The sequence below is a fragment of the Mercenaria mercenaria genome, chromosome 16 (genome assembly GCF_021730395.1).
Source record: "Mercenaria mercenaria strain notata chromosome 16, MADL_Memer_1, whole genome shotgun sequence".
NCBI classification, from domain to species: domain Eukaryota; kingdom Metazoa; phylum Mollusca; class Bivalvia; order Venerida; family Veneridae; genus Mercenaria; species Mercenaria mercenaria.
The window spans coordinates 55,567,143-55,580,698 of record NC_069376.1 but is presented as its reverse complement, the minus strand read 5'-3'; the positions used below and the strand labels follow the sequence as shown (position 1 = coordinate 55,580,698).

Here is a 13,556-nt window from a genome sequence, read left to right as displayed (position 1 = left end):
TAAATCATGACATTTGAAATACCGCTATCTCTGCAAGCATTATAGTATCAACGGATTAAATCATGATATTTGAAATCTCGCTATCTCTGCAGGTTATATATTATCAATGGATTAACTCATGACATGTGAAATCTTGCTATCTCTGCAGGTATTAAATAATCAACTAACTAAATCATGACATTTGAAATCTCGCTATCTCTGCAGGCATTATAGTATCAGCGAAATTAATCGAGACATTTGAAATATCGCTATCTCTGCAAGCATTATAGTATCAGCGAAATAAATCAAGTCATTTGAAATATCGCTATCTCTGCAAGCATTATAGTATCAGCGAAATAAATCATGACATTTGAAATACCGCTATCTCTGCAAGCATTATAGTATCAGCGAAATAAATCATGACATTTGAAATACCGCTATCTCTGCAGGCATTATAGTATCAGCGAAATAAATCATGACATTTGAAATATCTTTATCTTTGCAGGCATTATAGTATCAGCGAAAAAAATCAAGACATTTGAAATATCGCTATCTCTGCAAGCATTATAGTATCAGCAAAATAAATCATGACATTTGAAATCTCGCTATCTCTGCAGGCATTATAGTATCAGCGAAATAAATCATGACATTTGAAATATCGCTATCTCTGCAGGCATTACATTATCAAAGGACTAAATCATAAATTTTGAAATATCGTTATCACTGAAATCATTATAGTATCAACGAACTAAATCATGACATTTGAAATATCGCTATCTCTGCAAGTATTATAGTATCAACGGATTAAATCATGACATTTGAAATCTCGCTATCTCTGCAGGTTATATATTATCAATGGATTAAATCATGACATGTGAAATCTCGCTATCTCTGCAGGTATTAAATAATCAACTAACTAAACCATGACATTTGAAATCTCGCTATCTCTGCAGGCATTATAGTATCAGCGAAATAAATCAAGACATTTGAAATATCGCTATCTCTGCAAGCATTATAGTATCAGCGAAATAAATCATGACATTTGAAATATCGCTATCTCTGCAAGCATTATAGTATCAGCGAAATAAATCATGACATTTGAAATACCGCTATCTCTGCAAGCATTATAGTATCAGCGAAATAAATCATGACATTTGAAATATCGCTATCTCTGCAGGCATTATATTATCAAAGGACTAAATCATAAATTTTGAAATATCGTTATCACTGAAAGCATTATAGTATCAACGAACTAAATGATGACATTTGAAATATCGCTATCTCTGCAAGCATTATAATATCAACGGATTAAATCATGACATTTGAAATCTCGCTATCTCTGCAGGTTATATATTATCAATGGATTAAATCATGACATGTGAAATCTCGCTATCTCTGCAGGTATTAAATAATCAACTAACTAAATCATGACATTTGAAATCTCGCTATCTCTGCAGGCATTATATTACCAACAAACTACATCAGCTTCAAATGTATCTTAATGATCAGATAATGGCATTTCTGCTGCTTGGCAAGTTCTATTTTCATATTTTTTTTGTGTTTCAACTTGACATTAAAGACCAAAATTCGATGTCATATAGTAGCTTGGGTTCGTAAAACTAATCACGCAAGTTCCAACATAACTTATTTAGATTTTCGTTTGTTACCAAGGAGATAAGTTAATAAAAAAGCTATTCACACATGTTAGATGTTTTATCAAAACCTCATCGCTAAAAACACAATAGCTTGTAACTTGTCTTTAACAAAATATTCAGTGACCGCGAGTGTTTACTTCCGTGATCTTTACAGTTTCGATATTAACTCAACTACTTAAGACGGCCTTATTAAATACCGATAAAAAAACAAACCGGTGATATAAAACCCAACACCCTTTTTCCGACTCCCTTTCGAGGTAAATATTTACAATGCATAACATAGTTTTTTAGCTGAGCTCTATCAACTTCTGTTAACACAGATAAAGCTGTACAAAAGTGAATGATGCGTGAAATGTTACAATTAATCATGATATATGCAGTTTAATATAAAATGTGTGAGAATATGAACTAGACGCCTACCTTCATGTTTTAAATTCCTTAGACTCTTCCTGCTGTGTTTGTATCAGAGGAACTTTCCAATATTTCTGAGCGTCAGTGTCTGTTTGCAGACGACATCATTTATACACAGTATTGACAATTATGCGATCATATAAAATTCAATACGAAGATACCGGCATGTGCCCAGGGTATGTAACTTCGTTCATGCAAGCGTGCATAACAGTGTTAATACCGGAAAATATTACTTTTAAGTTAGTGTTTTATTTAACACAGATTTTAACAGGCCGCGCATGTGTAAACTTGTAAGTGTCCGTCTTTTTGAACCCGATTTCTAATTTTAACAATGAATATCGATTATCGTTCAGTTTATTATTGACGCATTTATTCAACATGTATAGTAAAAAAGGGAGTGCATGCAAGGCAGACCAAAATGCGATTTGAACAAAATCTTGCTGCAGATTTCGATGATTTTTCATAGTTGTAAGTGAACCTATACTGTATACGGGATCGGTACAAGTATGCATCATTTAATCAGATTTTGGTCAAGTATCGGCTTTGTTTTAACCTTTAACTTCTGATCATTCACACTTATTTATGTTAACTTAATTAGCCTTTAACGGTTTCCCAATCAAGATCGAGTTATTTTAGCATAAGTATAAATTTGAAAACTTTGTGACATACTAATCCCCAATGATAACGCGATTCCCGCCGAAACGCGAGGACGAGTCTATTTCATGATAACTGACGAAATAATAATTCATAATGGTTACCCATTTACTTGACAATTCTTTCATTTTAAATAGTTCTTATGTATATGGCAACATAGCTCAGTTGGGTAAACTGCAGACAACAATTGGATATAAGCAAGTCGTTTTGTGGGTTCGAATCTTCATAAGAGTTTTTTTTTCAGATTTGTTTTTTTTCTATTCGTTTTAATTTTTATTTCATTACTTTTGTTTCTTTCTTTGATGGTTTGAATTTGTATATATATGTCTTTATATAACACAATAGCATGTTCATTATTTGCATGACTTGAGTGCATGCATTTAATCTATCATCTTTGATATATAATAAACTATTCTGATCGGCCATATCGGCTTTAGATACCTCTCTGTCGTATTGTCACAGAGCTCATGATGGAAACCTAATTTTTATGCAAAAGTGAAATAAAAATTAATTCTCAATACTGAGTTTCGAACCCACACGCCAAAAGATCTGTTGACCATGGACATTATGCTTTACCATTGAGCTAATTTGTAATTTGAACAAAATCCGGAAATATTTAGTTTGTAACATGCTAGAAAAATGCTGAATTCCCTATGTTCCATTTTAATCTATTTATAGTCATGTTTGTAAATATCAAGTTATCGTTGGGGCATAGTACTAATAAACTTTGATAATGTGGCAGTTGACCTGAATACAATCGACACTGTTTATTGTCCAATACAGGTAAATCCAATAATTGCTTTTCAATAGATCTATGGCGGATTATCTTTGAACATCCCTGGACTTATTGGACTCAACTGTCACATTATCAAAGTTTATTAGTATTTGTTAAATATTTGCATAAATACGTATATAATAATTATTTAAAGCCCTGCTCCTGTTCTACCTTTTAACCTTGAATTGTCACTGAAAAAGCATGAAAATCCTGACTATGAACTGTGAAGCCTGTCAAGTTAGAGTCTATCTTATATAAAATTCTATATGAAATACCTGTGGTTTTGCGTGCTACAGTGTGGCACATGGCAGTTAACTGTTACCTATTGTAATCATGGGTTGCATACACACAAAAGAATTTGAATAGCCGCAGAGCAGGGCTTTAACTGCAATTGGTGAATAATTCAAGTTTGAATAGTTTTGAATAATCATTATTACCTCCCTTTGCCTATCTTGGTTGCACAACCAAATGAATGAATTCACATAGTTTTAAAACCAGCATTTTTGGTTCAGATTGTTGAAATAACGCGATATCTAACACATGCAAATGTAAAACTAGAAATTAAATTGAAATAAAACTCAACGGAATATACAAAGTGAAAAATGTCATAAAATGTTTCTCAAATGTGACTGATTTTAAATGTTTCACGTAAATACATAAATTATATAAGATAAAAAGATAATTTTAGACGATTTTAGTTTACTGGACAAATGACGTTAAGCCTCGACGTACTCTGTACCGTTCCCGATAGTTGCCACGACAAGTCACGTGTACCTTTGTTGTTTTATCATTAGTTTATTTATAATCATAAAACTCAATCTAACTTTAGGTTTTAAGTGCCCCAACGTTGTTAACTCCTATTTATTATGGTCTGCTGTGATCATCTAGTTATTTATATGGAATAGTAAGAAATAGGAAGTGTTTCTGCACATGCTTATGATCGGATACTATCGCACTGTTCTCTCAAAAAAGGTTTTAGTGCCAGTAAAAAAACCTCTTTTTAATTTAGGCACACTCCATATATGTCCGTTTGTTTCAGCTATTATTTTATAGTAGTAAACAATATATTCGAACAAAACACAGGGAATGCTGTAATTCGACATCCCCGTTTTACTCCGCAATTCTGGAACTGGAGCAACCACGCTCAAACGCTAGTTGATGTATAGTTTAGAAAATACGCCATGTCCGTTAACTAGAGGAAGTTCGATGTCACAATAGTTAAACTATGGTTACAAACTTGGTTAGACTAGCTCCTAGACTACGGTATATTGTTTCTTTAATTTTTATTTTTAAAATTGTGAATGTAGCCAGTCTATATCCTATGTCCAATTTCATATTACAAACAGTTCTCTGCGAAAAATCTCTAAAATAGACTTGCATTTGTCATTATAACATAAAGTAAGAGAAAAAAATACAAAAGTTGAAATTTTGTGACAAATTCTTTATTATCAGGCTAGTGGCTAGTCTAAAACTTGCCCTACATGCATTTGTTAGTAATTAGAGCATACTTGAAACATATGCACTCAATAAACTGGAAATAAAATATCTGACTGAATAAAAACAGTTACAAATGTCGGAGAGCTGTCCGTAGAAATCAACTATTCGTGGTCTGACAAGTAAATTGGCACTTATTTAAAGTGGCGCGTGTCAGGGGTTGTAGTGGTAAGACGAAGGGCTACGGAAATCTGTCTCGCGATATTATCACATACTCCTTTAAACTTAAATAACTAACAGTCTTTCGGATGTGTCTTTAAACTGAGGTCTTGTGTAGGATACTATTTACACGTTAACACGTTGTACGTTGAAGAACTAGCAGATGTGGAGAATGTTCTGAAGCCTGCACCATCCTCCAATACCTTCAGTGATTTACACACTTCTAGTGAACACGCCCATATTGGCAAACGGAGCGACTTAAAATTTTTCATTTAGGATAAGGACTGTAATTATGCGAAGACCAGGATATTTCAAGGCTAGTTCTCCACCACTTAAATAATTAAGGTGTCAGCCTCCATATAAGTTTCTATGTGTAGCACCCATTGAATCATCTTTATAATAATACTTATGTGTAAGATCCACTTCAAATGCTAAATCGTTCTTAAATCTTACTGGATTTACAGGTGTAAATAAATTTTCTATATGTTGTATATAAGATTTATTATCTTCTGAGAGCTGTAACACATAGCCAGGCCCATTTTAAAAAAGAATTACTAGGCTTATATTCTCAAATGACCTATAACCGCCAAACAAACCACCAAGAAAAGTAGGGATAATGTATCTTTTAAGAAGAGAGATTTCTTGTCTGACAGGTCAACACCATGAAATTTTTTCCAAACTGACAGCTAAAATGTGGGTATGAACACATGGGTAATAAGGTTTAAATGCAAAAATGCTACCAAAATGTCAAGTATAGGTCCACAATGAAATAAAAACAGGAACTTGCTTACATAAAACATGAAAATGCCACTTTAACTGAGGAAATTAGGATTGTTTTCTTTCCGCCATTATCCAGAAGTTATTTAGTCCTACTGTACCTTATACAGCTAAATTTCTTATGACATTATTTTTGGGCGGTTGTTGTCCTGAAAAAAATATTCACGATTTTGAGCAACGTTTATACTTAATTTAATTACGACAGAAGACAATACTACAGTCTCACATGGTGACAACTTCTTTTAATTCAATTCACTTTTAGTGTTCTATCTTGATATATTATAGAATTTATATTTTTCGTATGGATACGCTTACTAATCCGCAGGCATATTCTTCTAGTATTATAACCCTTTAAGGAAGTTTGACGCTCTAGAAATTGTTTCTTATCCCACCATCTAATGCGAAATGGTACAAATGTCCTCAATTATTTGATAAAGATATTTGTGCACTTATTCTTAACATCTTATGATCAGTTTCTTGATGAGATTAGGTTAACTGCTTACAAACTGAAGTACCCACTTAACTAAAGCTGTTCAAATTGGAATGATTTTCTCTTTAATTTCACGTTAATTTAAGCCACATTTCTTCAGATTATTGTTCAGTTTGAGATTCACCGAATGAATAAGAAGGTTTACTTATAAGAAACACATCCATATCAGAAATGCCTGTTTTAAATAACCGTAATAACTTCAGTTTAAAGAGAAAAAAATGGTGTATTTCTTTTGATTTCCGTTTTTAACAACTCTTGAAATTTTCAAAATTTGAAAAACTTTTTTTAGTCTTTTGCAATCTGTGCAAAATATACTAAAAGATGTAAATAGCAATTAAAAATCTTGCATTTCTGTTACATTGATGCCACAAATATTATTTCCGATTCTAACCTTTAAAATTGTGATGAAATTATTCTTATAATCCTAAATTTATACCTGCAATTTGGTTACATAATCATATCAAATATTCATTGAACATATATGTAAATGGTCATTGTAATTTGAAACAAATAATGACCGACTGATCACCTTAAAGTCAACCACCACGCTTAAACAGCATAACAATACTGTTGAGAAAGTAAACCCTGCGTCACCTAGGCGACAAATAATGTACCGTTGGGGCGACAAACCCTGCGTCACCGGGTGATAAAGTACGTATCACCTAGGCGATAAAACATTTGCCATTGAGGCAACAAATACTGTATTATCGAGGCGATAAACCTGTATCACCGTGGCGATAGACGTTGTATCATTAGCCGCAGTTAGTATTTTTGTGTGTGCATATGTATATTAATGTGTTTATCGTTTGACAATATAAATGTTATGCAACTGCATAACCGTCAATTCTCACTAAGAAATGCAGAATTTATAGATTGTGTAATTCCTGAAATTTTATCAGAATGAATGTGTCTACTATATCATTGTTTTATATACAAGTGTAGTTGATACATTAAAAGAAATATTATATTAACATATGCTAAATGATTTATGTTAAATGAAAAGGTTGCAAAAAATATTTGTCAGACCTTCTCCACATTGAAGTGTATGTAATTATATATATGTTTTCACTGTTCGTCATATCTGTATGTATGCTTGTTATGCCATGATGGGCTAATAGCCTTATGGAATAAATAAAATAAAACTAAAAACTATCATCGAGGTATTACCGAGGCGATAAACTCTTCATCACCGAGGCGATAAACCATGTAACCCCGAGGCGATAAACCATGTATCATCGAGGCGATAAACCTTTACTCTGTATTATCGAGGCGATAAACTTGTATCACCGAGGTGATAAACCCTGTATCACTGAGGCGATAAAACATGTATCACCGAGGCGACTAACCATGGCATGTAACACCGAGGCGATCAACTTTGTATCACCGAGGCGATATTCCACGTAAAACCGAGGCGATAAACCCTTACCCTGTATTATCGAGCGTAGCGATAAATATTGTACACTGAGGTAATGACCCAGGTATCAACGAGGCGATAAATTCTATATTACACTGTATCACTGAGGCAATGGTCCATGTATCTCCGCGGCGATAAATTCTGTATTATCCGGCTAATGCCCAGTCATAATAAATTCTGTTAACTCTTAAATTTAAAGTAGCCGTTGTAATGTTAGTGATGGAAATGGGATTTCCTTTATAACTGTACCAGTTTACCACCAAATTAAGTAACTATCAATATAGCAACGAAACTAGATTTGATAAAAACACAATTTTGCATCCTAAAACAAACCACTTGGTTAAATATACAACTTCTTTCATTTGTTTTGTAGAATCGATGTAAACACTTAAAAGCAGCAGCAGCAAAAGCACTAAAAGTAATAAGTAAACAATATAACTTACCTTAGAATGAGATACTAGTTTACTCCACTTTTCGACTTAGTAAGATCCAGTACTGTGTTTTCTGATAGAATACAAAAGAAGATCAAATACTAGTTTGCATAACGAATACAAAACACTTAAGTTTAATATAAAATGATTCAGCTTGAATTAGTAGGCATTAGATTTTATTAATTCACACATCATGTTGTTGAATATGTCAATTAGTTTCCACATATGAATTGATAAACACAAGCTAAGAGAAAAAAACCTCTGTCTTAATTATTATAAGTACTGTTGTCGTTTGTCAAAGTGTATGCAGATCTGTAAGAAAAAACTCCTAATGATCAATTGACAGCGGATGTACACCATAAGCAGGCTTAAACTTTGACATATAACTGGTCGAGTTCAGATCGGACGTTTCCCAGCTGTGTTTGCTTTGTTTAATGGAACACTGAGGCCCTGATAATATATTACGTAGAACTCTTACATTTGTGCCGGACATGAAATACTTTCCTAAAAACTAACTTTCGAAGATGTGGTGAAGCAATAGTCCAAGGTAAACTTAGTGTCACTTTCGGTTTGCCTTCCTTATTGGACCGCACGCGTGCAAATTTGCCCCAAGGGAAACACGTTAAACAGGTGAGATATGTATTAAATGACAGTTCAGTAAATGATATCGACTGTCAAATATATCTTAACATATTTTATGATGATAATTTGTGATAAATACTGTCTTTACCTTTTACCGAACTTCGGTAGAAATTTCGTTCAAGACATAAATGGCAAAATAGCCTTTAAAAGCGTACATTAGTTTAAATGAGTATGTTTGTTCAGTATAGAAGACTCCTTCAAAAGATGGAGAACAGTGGAAGGTACAGAATGTTCTCGAAGTCTTTAATTGCCTTGGTTCTGCAGTGTACCGGTGTAAAGCCGCCATGAAAGCAACGCTTAATTTTAGCTGGAGGAGTAGCGCCTCGAACTGAGACCACTAATTTTGTACTCAGACAGTGTTACCGCTGTACATCCGCTCTTTAACTTACTATAATTTTAGCAATACATCAAAAATACCACGTGACTATGAAAATCACACAGCCGTTGCAAAGACTTCAAAAATTATTTTCTTAAATTTAATTTTATCTCGATGCCAAACGATGGAAAAATATTGATAACATGTTCCTGGTGGCAGAGGGTTCTTTTAATCAACAGAGGTTAGTTTCGTATTGGTGTTCAGAGTTAAATGTATTTTATAGGCATTATATTCAGCTGGCTACTTATTTCCGTCCGTCTCGATGGGTCGGTATAACGATAGGATTTTTGTTTAAAAACAACGAGCCATCGAATCTCATTGAGATTTGTTTACCTTGCTTCTGTGTGCATAGGCAAGCTGAGAACAGGTGACCTGTTCCTGTATTTATTTCATTGTGGACCTATACATGACATTTTGGTGGCACTTTCAAGAAGCTTTTTTTGCATTTATAGGAATGCAACAAATTTTTTAGCTGTAAGTTTTAAAGTTATAGTGTTGACCCATAGGACAAAACATCTGTCATAGAGAGTATATGACCCCTACTTTTCATCCTGTTTTTTTTTGTGGTTTATAGGTCATTTAACATAAGGCTAATAATTCTTTTTAAAAATGTGCCTGGCTATACGTTTTAATATAGAAAATATAGCAAATTCATTTACTATTGTATACCTTTTTAATGTTCCTAGAAAGCTCGGTCGGGTCGAAAATATTACCACTGGAATGAAAAAAGTCAGGATCTAGATTCAGCTCAAATTTTCGAAAAATGGTGAACGATTATTTGATATATGTTTACGTCTTGTCTCATGCGATACACACACTTTAGGTCAGTCATTTGCAGATAATACGGGACAAGTCTCACTATATAGGTGCGCAATTTGGGCCATTTTGCCTCAAAATTAAATGTGTTGAAACCGATAGTTTACTCGTTAGTGCTAAGTATACACTACTAACCCCTGACATTTTTCTAACATATAATTTTATATTTATTCTCGCACTGATATCAATACAATTTTGCGCAATTCTAAAATTAACTACTCCCTGTCCCTATAACTGTATGTGGAGACTCCTGCGTGGAATGTTGCCTAATGTATATATAGATGGAACGTACCTCTCCCTGAGTGCATATGGTAAGGTTTCAAACAAAACAAAAAAAAAAGACTCGTTTTAAGTTTATTTCCCGTGATTTATTTTTTTGCTAAAAAGACACTAAAAACAAAAAAATGTAACTTTAAACTTATTAATTTTTGTTACTTTGTGTAAAGTTAAAAAAATAACATGCACATAGCGATTCGTATTCTGAATCGCAATATGGATACTTGACTTTTCAATTACAGGGAAGTCATCGACCTTTTCTATCTAATGAGGATGTGGATTATGTAACAAGGATGTAGAATCTTATAGATTAGATAGTCGCACAGATATATATATGACTTAAGTCCTAACAATGCTTAAAGGAACCTGCGCGAGAGTCATCTGGTGTAATGGAAGGTGAAATATTCTAGTATTACACGGGTTCACGAGCGGACGTTTTCTTTGTCGAATTGATCATGGCAACCGACCGAAAGATGGTCTATTTCCAGTGAAAAGTGCAAATAAGTTAAGTTAAGCTCACAAAGGGAGTTTTACGAAGTTTGACGCACGGTAATGTGTTGAATCCCCGCCATCTGGGTTGGAATTATTTTTGATCGATGTTTTATCTGGATGCAATGACAATTCCACGACTTCTAGGAAATGATAGCTTGTGTCATACTTAGACAAATCCAGTCACGTGTTGTTCTGTACATAATTCATCCATTATTGGAAATTCTACCCCGCCAAACTGAAATTCTTGTTTAAGCAAATTTTGACTAGTAATAGTTAATTTTGTACAAAACAAAACTTGATTGCATTAAATTTTGTCTAAGCATGACAAATTCAAACAACTACTGTTTTCTAGCAGTCGGGGCATTGTCGTTGCATGCATATAAAACACTGATCAAAAATAATTCCAACTCAGATGGCGGGAATACAACATATTACCGTGCTTCCGACTCCGTAGATATCCGTTCATGGGCTTAACTTAAGGTTTTGATGGAGGCCTTGAGAAACAAAAATCAAACAACACCAAATCATAGAAAGAAAGAGTTGTTTGACATGAAAATTGAACAGCATGTAAAACATGTATATTACTTTACGAAACAAGTGTCAGTATACTGATATAAACATTGAAAGAAATTTCCAATGAGAAACAAGGCCGCACTCATACATTCGCCGAACCGGACCCAGATTCAAGATATTTATACTAATAATTTCTGCAATGAATGTTTGAAAAAATCAGTTTCTGAATATACAATTCTGAATGAAAGTTATTAAATTGTGTAAATCCAGTTTTTTTCTGAAATAGTAGTTCTAAATTATGATAATGTAACAGTTATTAGTTGTGTCTAGTCCGTACTTTACCAGTTACGGATATGATAAACGGGGTTATCTTTGAGAAAAGTCCGACCCAGTTCATTGTTGACGAGATACTATTTTATCAGAACGGTGCCCGTTAGATGTATATCCGTCCGCCAATGTCATAATTGCGAGCGTGCCTATTTAAGTGCCTGTTTATAACATGACAAGAAAGCTAACTGTAATAATACTAAGAAAAATATATTGCTCAATTCTATTAGAATAATACATGTATCATAGAAACTCAATTTACCCTTTTTACGGCTTACATTTCCATATTACATACATCTGCGTACAAACAATTTAAAATCCTCTCTTAATGTACTCCTTGAAAACACGCTGAAATCATTAACTGGGGCACTTTAGTTCCCAACAAATAATTTATAACAGTCTGGATGTGTGTTAATTTGGTCTGATTTTCATTCCGCAACAACGTGAATTTTGTTTTTTTGCACATTCCAAATGAATAGAAAAGAATCGAAATAAAAGAAATAAATTTAAAGATTTAATCTTGATATATTTTACCTGATACTTCTCCATTTGTATGTAACATAATAGTTCCAGATAATCATAATTTTGTCAAGAAATTGTATTTTGCACACGCACATTTTCTTTCATAATAGTTGTAATATTTACATACGACCTCATTTTGAAGGGCGGATAGAGGCAATATAGTATGAAAGAGGGAGAGCCTGTCAACGCCTTGATTTACAGTTAAAATACTTTTCTTAGTAATTAATTTAAAGTTGCTCTCTGCAGATCAGAATCATGTTCCTTTGTATGTTTCGTTCTTTCTTTAAATGCAAATTCTGGAAATCAACTCGAACGAGTATGCCGCTATATGTATCATTTTCCATTGTTTAAAAGGATACATGTCGGTATTTCTCTGACAATTAATACAAAGAAGAATTCAGACACGTGTATACCCGTGTTTGAATATTGCCAGAGATATTTCGACATGTATTCTTTTAAACATGCATTGCACAAAACATATATCGCGCAAAACATACCTAAACTTTAGTTTCCTACTATATACTTATTCGGCACCGTCCCAATCACATCTTACTCCGACTTATGCAGTTGTAGATATCTCGGATATCGTTTGGCGTTCTGAAATGCAGAAAATGTTTCAAAATCAGAACGTCCGACAACTTCTTTATTTCATTTTAATGCCATTCGATGAAAATAAAAACTATGTTCATGAAAATAACTTTTCTGAATATCGTTAGTTTTGCAAAAAAAAAAAAAAAAAAAAGAAAGCAAGCCTGGTATACTACCATCTGAGGCCGCCCATGTGTCGTGTCAATAAAAATACCCTTGGGCCACAAAATAAAGACCGCGTAGTTCCGTTTTTCTTAACATATTAATTAGGAACATTAGTATATGCGTATTGATGAGACACGATTAGCCGTGTTAATTATTCGTCTGGCCTGTGGAAAATCACTGCTTAGAATATATGAATGCTTAATGTAACAGATTAAAACTAAAACCTTTGTTCTCCGCCAGCGATTTACATTTACAAATTAAGATTAGAAATCTTCGCTAGTGAAATTAGAAGATGTAATAACGTATAACGGGAAACCATACCTACAATTCAAATACATACTATGTTGAGTCACATTGAATTATCTCTCTTACACCTTATTACCTTGCTGTGGGAAAAAATCAACACTGCTAGATCAATGTGGAAGTATACAGAAATTAGTCACTCAAAACGTTAGCTTTAAGTCATCCAATGCTGTAAGATTGCACGGCACTTTTGCTCAACTTGCACCATTTACGTGGAATGAGATTTAAGAGTTCACATTATTTGCAGACATTTGTTTTAAACATTCTTGGTAGTTTCCTACAATGTTTTTCCCCCTT

At 33.5% G+C, this 13,556-nt stretch overlaps 1 protein-coding gene across 4 annotated transcripts in view; it reads right to left on the bottom strand.

Moving 5' to 3' along the window:
- Positions 1-12,811, bottom strand: part of LOC123540479 (solute carrier organic anion transporter family member 4C1-like) — a 54,272-nt gene extending 41,461 nt beyond the window's left edge. The window contains exons 1-2 of one of the 4 annotated variants that reach the window (XM_053527146.1): positions 12,701-12,811; positions 8,252-8,312 (exon numbers count right to left, since the gene is read on the bottom strand). Coding sequence is in view for 1 of the 4 variants with exons in the window: in XM_053527144.1 (XP_053383119.1) it covers positions 2,055-2,060 (6 nt within the window). In the remaining 3 variants the exon portion in view is untranslated. Of the gene's footprint in view, positions 1-2,054; positions 2,261-8,251; positions 8,529-11,943; positions 11,995-12,700 lie in introns of those variants that run through there. The other 3 variants (XM_053527147.1, XM_053527145.1, XM_053527144.1) reach the window with 3 other exon arrangements.
- Between the last annotated feature and the right edge of the window lie 745 nt (positions 12,812-13,556).